General features: G+C 33.8%; 1 protein-coding gene across 1 annotated transcript in view; it reads left to right on the plus strand.

Moving 5' to 3' along the window:
• The window catches only part of LOC106873978 (uncharacterized), a 1,133,216-nt gene that overhangs the window by 1,046,611 nt on the left and 78,013 nt on the right, over positions 1-8,592 (plus strand). Inside the window, exons 21-22 of the mRNA XM_052969422.1 lie at positions 2,406-2,552; positions 5,512-5,678. Coding sequence (XP_052825382.1) covers positions 2,406-2,552; positions 5,512-5,678 — 314 coding nt within the window. The remainder of the gene's footprint in view (positions 1-2,405; positions 2,553-5,511; positions 5,679-8,592) is intronic.

An 8,592-nucleotide genomic window follows, 5' to 3' on the forward strand; every position in this document is an offset into this window, starting at 1 on the left:
TATAATCTAATATGATATTTCACTGCAATCTTTCTTCTGAGTTTTTGAATTGTTAATCCATTTAAAAGTATTTTCTTTCGTATTATTTTCCTAATATTGAACAAAAGAAACGAAATTCTGTTTTTCATCACAGCTATGCCAAGTGTAAGATATTTATTTATAGTTTTGCTAAATTGCAACTGTCTAATCAATTTCTTCTGCGTTTTTGTCATGTTGATATATCCAGCATCTAATATGTATTCGCTTCCGAGATATATTAGCATGAAAATTGTACCTTTCCAGATTTTCAGTTTGTGAATATGTGTGTATGTGTGTGTTTGTGTATTATGTGTGTGTGTGTGTGTGTGTGTGTGTGTGGATGAGTGTGTGTGTGTGAGTGTGTTTACAAGCACAAGCATTCATATCAGTTGTATGAGCCTGAGTGTTAGTGTGTGTGGGCGATTTATAGAAGTTTATTAGATTTATAAATTTTAGTATATTTATTCTAATACTTATGAGACTAGAACGAATAAATTTTGATTCAATCGAATTTATATGTTGTTCAGAAAGTCACTACTTATATGTATGTGTGTGTGTGTGTGCCGCGCGTGCGAGTACAATTCCAATACGAAGGAAATGTTTGCATATCTCCATTTCATAAACAGGAAACCACTCACATATAGTGATATACATGATTATGTATTTTAGTATGAGTGATAATTGTTGATATTTATGTTGAACTGACATTTGTCTGCTTCTTATGTATTTTTTATCAAAATGCTCCATACCAGAATCACTAAAGCAAAGAAAATCTCCTCTCTATGTTCAGCTACATCAATCTTCTTGTACTGATTTCATATATTGTGCTTCTGACATTTTTTTCTTTCTAAGTTTCTGGAGGGAAAATTATCGACTGTCCTTTACAAACAAATATACAAACACACAAGGATACACCTCTATCAACCCAACATCTTCTTAGTTATATTTACACACACTCATTTATATACTCACAATTGCACACATACACACACATACATATCTATGTGTGTGTGAAGGCATATCGCTCAGTGGTTAGAGGCGTTGGGCTTACAATCTTAGTGTTGTGGGTTCATTCGAGGACCTGAATGTGTACTTTTCTTTCTTGAGAAGACACTTTACTTCACGTTACTCTAGTTTGCTTAGCTGTGGAAATAAGTCATGATGTCACTGGCATCAAGCTTTATTGACCTTTGCCTTGGACAACATCGGTGGCGTGAAATGGGGAGAGTGGTATGCTTCGGCGTCTGCTGTTGTTCTACAAAATACCTTGCCCGGGCGAGTGCCTCGGAGGGAGGAATTTCTCAATGCAAGCCCAAAGCTCTTCGTGTCCGAAGTTGCGGACTTCGTTCATGATATGTATGGTAAATCATGGGTAAATTATTATGCTCTTTAAAAAGCAGGTCCCTATTTTATTTGTAGTTGTCCTCATGAATCTTATACGCCACCAATACTTCCATTCTTTATACGATTCTAAATTTTATAATTTATGTTTGTTTCTTAAATTCTGCAGTATACGTTTTGAAATATTATATATATTATATACTACACTTTCTATTTTCTCCGGCATAATTAATCTTACCCTGCTTGTGTCTTTTTTTATATACGTTTTTTCTCGAGTGGGAATCAAGGCCTATGGCGTTTGTACACGATCCCACAGCACTGAACCTGATAATTTTAACATCTTGAGGTGTTTCGAAATAACGGCTGTGTGAAAAAAAAATTATATCTGCTGCAATACAATTGGAGGGTGTTGAATTTATGGGAATGAGAATGTCTTTACAGATTTTCTGGAGATGAGAACGCCTTTACAGCATTGTGTTACTTAGGGTAACACAACATACTCGACCAAACGAGAAGACATATAAGTGATTCTGGTACACCTAAATGGAATTGCCAAGGGTACCTCTCAGCCACAAATAATAGAGACCATTCTAGTACCTCATGAGCGTGTGGGCGACAAGTTCCTCCCGTTGTTTCGAGTTTCATAGCCCTTCACCTTTCGTTAGGCAAGTGCCTTCTGCCATTGATTTGAGTCACATATATGCTTACTTACAGCAGTTGGTAATTAGGAAACTCTACTGAAGTTCAACGAATATGTTTGCTGGTACAGCGACCTCTTTATTTATTAAGTTGAAGATTAATTTATTAAATCTTTAACATAATTAAAAACATAGTAAGTCTGAATGTGTATCTATGTATTATCGAACATACAAATGTACAGAAAACCATTAGCGAAAGTATGGTACAAAACATCAAGTCACTCGCCTACGAGTGACATCTATTTTTATCTTTCTATCTACACAGAGACACATACGCACAAACACACACCTATATATGTATATTCATATATATATTCTACAATAATCCTTTCTCGCTTATATTTTCAGTAAGAAACCTACTTTTAATAAATTGACGCCAATGAGAGAAGAATTCGTCCAAAATGAACACTATGATGATACCTATGCGACAGTATTTTGTACAAAATCAGAATCCACGTCGAAGCACAGCTTAAAAAGCTCTACGGAGCAAGCCGAGTAAGTTCTACGTTTTTTGAATTCGTAATTTTTTTCTACAATGGATTCTGTAAGTTACAATTTAAATTCTAATTACATTCGAATACTGTTTGAAGAATGCATATTTCCTTGAAAGAAATGAAAGGATTTTTCATGTCAATTGAAACAAAATGAAATCACATCTATGTGTTTTACCAAATCTTGTACGAATTTGTAGTCAAAAACAGTAATCGTGTAATACCCTTTTATTTTCTAATCGTGTAATACCCTTTTCTATATCGTGTAATATGATCTTATTTGCATTTGTTGTTAACTTGCGAATGATCGTAGTATTGTAACTCAGGTTTCATGTAGAAATTTGGAGTTGACATGTTATCCGTCCATTAATCTAATATCTAATAGTCTCACAATTCACGTGGGATACCAGGTTTTGAATGTAATAAAAACCAAGTCAACATTCCTTTGAAATTCGAACAACAAAACTTTAGAGGGTGATATACTATTTGTGTTCGCAACTCACATTGTTATTTTCATCAGATAGACATTAATTAAGAATTAGCCTATTTTTATTCACGAAAGGAAATTGTATTATCTCAAAAGGAAATCAATTTTAAATTTCGTAAAAATACTAAATGTTTTTTTTAGCTACGGTTGCCAACTAAGATTGACAGTCATGTTTCTGTACAATTACTTTGCCCTCAGTCGAGTATTTAATTAGAAATGTCTTCCATGGGTCCATGCCAAAAAATTATAGTTTTTGCAAAAGTAGCTTGAATACACTACTCATGTACATTTCTTGCGTTTCTTTGTTTCCTTTTAGCTTTCCAGTTTTCTAGACTGAAAATTGCTGGTACAAGGAACAGTTATGAAATGGCGATATTAAATAATATTCATTGCTTTACAATAGTTAATGTTATGCTTTAACTTTCACAATTACATTGCTGTCGGAATTAACCCAACCTGGTTGCTAAAACAACATATGATTGATATCATGTTTTCATTCTATTGTGCAGGCCCATTAAGCAATTATTAACCTTGTACTTGGTCAACATTGACCAGTATTAATAACTAGAACAAGAATTGATATTCATCTTTGTCACCAAGGACATGTAGGATTTCTGAATTAGTCTCTCAAAACTTCTGGTATGTTCTTTACATTTTGCATGATTCTGTGTTACCAGTGTTCCCTTCAAATCATTTCTGCTAATCTCCATCAAATTTTCATTGGGCTACTTAACATTTTACCCAAGTTTCTTGAACTAAACATCTTAATATTCCCCTTCAATTGTAACCTGCGCATCTTCATTTCTTCTATATTCTGGTCAATTGATTCCTGATTATCCACGGAAGTCTATATTTTTCACAATTTCTTGATACATAATGTATATGGTGTTTATAACGGCAGCACCTGCGTATGAATGCTACGAGCCTTCATTTGTCATAAATTAAAAAAAAAAAAAACAGAAGCAGAAAAATGATGATGCTATTTGAAAGTTTCAGGTTAACACGTTCAAAGAAAATTTTGATTTTCTGAAATGTTCTACAATGGAGAAGATTTAAATAGTCGGTCCAAGTTTCGGTTCGTAAATCCAGTTGCAAATGCCAAGTATGATAATTGGGTGGAACATTACAGTTTATTCAGCATGGCTCTCTAAAATTTGACAAAACCATGTCCATGGTTTTGAATTTTCATTATCTTTGCCTTTCCAACACCACTCTAAATTCACTTTTCACAACTATATCTGTTAGTATGCCTGCTATTTTCTGTATGTCTGTAAGACTCTGGAACAATATGTAAATGCTATATAAATAGTAGAGATTCTCAAGTAAATGATCTTGTACCCATCGTACCATTTTTCTTTCAGGCTTTCAAAGTTTGACACACCACAGCCAAGAAGCATCAGCTTACTCCAAAAGATTTCAAATATTTTCTATTGAATATCATTTCGCAACGCTCATTTTGTACATATTTTGTACATATTTGTGATGCAAGGTTATTGAGCGAAGTGAAATGTGTAAGAAGCGTTATCTCAGTGAATGAAACAGAGAATGGCGTATGCCAGAATTTCATGCGCTTGCTTGGGGTTGATGCAAATTGTAATGATCTGATTAATGCAGGACTTACCTACTCTAAATCCCTCGCTGTTCCGCTATTAACAAGCGTTTTCAGTTTTTCGACAATTTTTTCAATGGCTACATTAGAAATATGATCCCACTCTAAATATCTAAGTACTTGTTATGATGTCTTCTTTCTGGCTTTCTCACCAGAAGGCCATTGCTTTGTTCTGTGTGGATTTTGCACACCTCCCACCTTTACTATGGCATTAACAGCTTGACAGTGGTGTCCATATCGGTTGTCATGTTCTCGAGTGGAATTTCTTTTGGCACTACTATATATTTTTTTTTTGATATCTTTAGATTCTTAATTATTCGGTCGTTTATGAAAAGCTCTACATTTTCATTTACTTGGTTGATAGCTGTTATACTATCTGGCTCAAATATAGGTGACCGTCTATTCAAGAGATTATGAAACAGTTCTAACAATCTTTTCCTCCATTCTTATTCATTGGTTGAGCTAAAACCTTTCAGACGCAATACAGGAGATTCCTATCAAATTTCTACTATTCCCTCTACTTCATTTTCGTGAGAATTTTGGTAGTTATAATTTCCGTTCTTTTAGATTCTGTTTACTTTTACCATGCTTCATAATTGCTAACCTGTACTTTATTATTTTTGTCTTTCTGTGGAGTCTTCATGGTCAGTTTTAGTCACTTAACTCTGTCTCTTGACTCATATATACTGCTGCGAAACGATATTTTCTCTTCGTCTGTTTTTACCAATAATCACGTTAAATGTTTACAAGAGTTAAACATTTCCAGTTGCCATGTATTATTTATTGCCCTTTACATGCACAAGCCATTCGAACATTTCTTTTACATTTAGCATATATTAATTCATATAAACTTTTATTTCTCTACAGAGTTCCTATTATTCAACCAGCAGAGGAGGAGCATCCTCTAGTCCACAAATATGCCCACATAACTTTCTTAGATGGCCCTGTGGGCGACGATGAATCAACGGACTCCTTGGCAATAGACCAAACTAAAGAAGAAGAAGAAAGAAGCATTATCAGTGGTGACATGCCAGGTTTGATAACTACTCCATGGCAATTGAGAATTACTCGAGTGCTATGCATATATTGATTTTGTATATTAACACACGTTTCTAAATTATTATATTTCAGATTTTAAAACTACATACGATAATCGACATGATTCATAGTGACAATCACGCATCTGTGCTAGTCTTAATATCGACGTGACAAATTTGACTGACATTTTTATTGTTTAGTCTGTATAATATCCAATATTTTAAAGAGGTACATACCTAACGTGAATATTTGAAAATGCGCAATATTAACTTGGAAAATATAAATTACTAGTTATCATCTTATTAACCATATGAATAATTCATCACCTTAATAGAGAATTGAGAATAGAGGAAAGTTTTATTTAAAAATATTTTCGGAAATTGCATCTTAAAATAACTATGTTTATGAGACAATTAAATACTTCAAGCGTTAATGATCTGTTTAGAAATCTGTTAAAGTTTCGGAATTACTTATTCTATTTAAGATTCTTCTAGATTGTGAGTGTGAATGAATAATTGATTTAATAAGTTTTGTGTGAAATCTGTCTAACAGACACTTCCGCCACATAAACAACGAATTTAGTCAAATATGTATTTGAGAGATACCCATAAAATGAGGAATACTATAGTGGAGAATCTTTTGCAAGTAAACACAACTATACAGATTGTCTTTTACTGATAAAATGATACTGCAATTATTAGGTTTCATATGTGAACAGACAACCTTGCAAACGCGTTTTCCTCAGCTTGTAACATTTGTCTATTTTCAAAATGCGACGCAGTTACATTGTCTTTCAACTGATTTAAAGAAAGCTGAATAATTAAGATTAGAATTTGCCTAATAAAAGTCCCTAAGATGAACGAATGTTTTATGTTTTCGGCTTTAAATTTCATGTGATAACAGAGAAACGAATCGTTGAAAATTAGACAGAAGCTCGAGAAACTTGAGACAATAACTATTATAAGCTTGAAATGAAATATTTCTGACAATAGCAAGGGCAACAACAACAACAATAACGACGACGACGACAATAATAATAACAACAACAACAACAACAATAATAATAATAATAATAATAATAATAATAATAATAATAATAATAATAATAATAATAATAATAATAATAATAATAATAATAATAATAATAATAATAATAATAATAATAAGATAGATATGAAGAATAACTACATTGATAATTACAATTTACTTGAGATAAAATAGAAAATAGCCCCGGTAGAGAAATGATAAAAGTGAAATGGAAAACCACTGCATAAGCAATTCAGTTAAAGTCAAAGTAGTATTTTTCAGATTTGTGGAGAATTTAATGCATAGAATGTAGCGAACTGTAACGATGGCACACAATACTGGTGTCGTTGAAACTTAAGATAACTTGGATGTTTAACGAAAAATAACCAAGCGTAAATTTTGAAGGTGCCACGCAGTGGAACTGAAGCCAGAGCCATGTGGCTGTTAAGCAAGCTACTTACCACACAGCCACTCCTGTGCCTATGTCTGGGGATAATATTGGAAAAACATGCCTGTTTCTTTTAGTTAATGTCTTTAAGAATATAAACAGAGTACCTTAAAAAGTAACCACATCAATAAGAAATACTCCCTGGACATCATTACCCCGAATCTTAGAATTCATACGACCGGTTATTCCGTTTTCATGGTGCATAGGTGATCGGGATCATAGCATGATCCCTGAATGGGATGTCAGTCCGTCGTAGGTTAACTCAATTACAGTCCCATGTCATGGAGAAATGTGAATTGAAACAATGTGCTGAATAACACAAAGCATTCCCTGGGTCGAAAATCATAACACCGATCTTGTGATGGAGAGTGCCATACTGTGAATCACTGACAATGTGCTGTTCAGCACTTTTATAGTCATAGAAATAATAGATAATATTTTTGGCACAAGAGAGTCAGTTTGGGGGAAGGAGGTAAGTCGATTATATTCATCCCAGTGTTTAAATGGCACTTATATTACCGATTCCAAGAAAATGAAAGTCAAAATTAACATTGAACTCAGAACGCGAAAACGGACGAAATACCGCTGCGCATTTTGCCTGGCGTACCAACGATTCTGCCACTTCGTCGCCTTCCGTGATTCTTTGCAATATTACATATAATTCAGGATATAATATCACATCGCAATTACATTAATTACTACTGTTGCTCCATTTAGAGCAGTGGTAATAACTAAACAGTAGGGACCAAAAATTACCTGAAGGGATATATGTACAAGCCCTCATTTCCGTTTGGATAACTATAACTGGTTGGCCAGTAATATATGGAGGCCTTTCCAATCCATTGCTTCTGTCAATTTTATATACTGGAATCAATAAAGAAATGATCATTAATCATAAATAATAGCTTTTGAAGTGCAAATGCATATAAAACATGCGTATAAAATTTCGATAATACATGGAAGTAGGAAAGCATAGTATCTTTTAGTGGTAATATAATGCAACACACCAATAGAAAGCAGATAAAACGCAGTCGAGTTATTGAAAACATCGCTAAACTAATGGAATAACAGATTAATGAACATTTATATTTATATCATCATTAAGTAGAGTCTATTTTTTTTTAAATAACGCAAAACTGGGTATTACACGCGGCATAAATACAAATAAACATTAACCAAGTGTAAACAAAAGTGTCAACATGTAACCCTGAAACCCGGGTCCGTTCGTGCTACAGATCACGATGAGAGGGATAACTTCCCTTGGCAAAACAAACAGGACACAGAAGTGTGTCGATAAGCCAGCTGGAGGAGATGTCCTCCTGGGGCTAAAAGCAACAGTAACAGCCACCCCTAGGGGTCAGCCACATTTAAGTGGCAATATACTTCACTTTATCGTGCAGTTACTGTTAATACCTAATTTAGAGAATTAACATTAT

Source organism: Octopus bimaculoides, chromosome 7, assembly GCF_001194135.2.
Source record: "Octopus bimaculoides isolate UCB-OBI-ISO-001 chromosome 7, ASM119413v2, whole genome shotgun sequence".
Taxonomy (NCBI): Eukaryota; Metazoa; Mollusca; class Cephalopoda; order Octopoda; family Octopodidae; genus Octopus; species Octopus bimaculoides.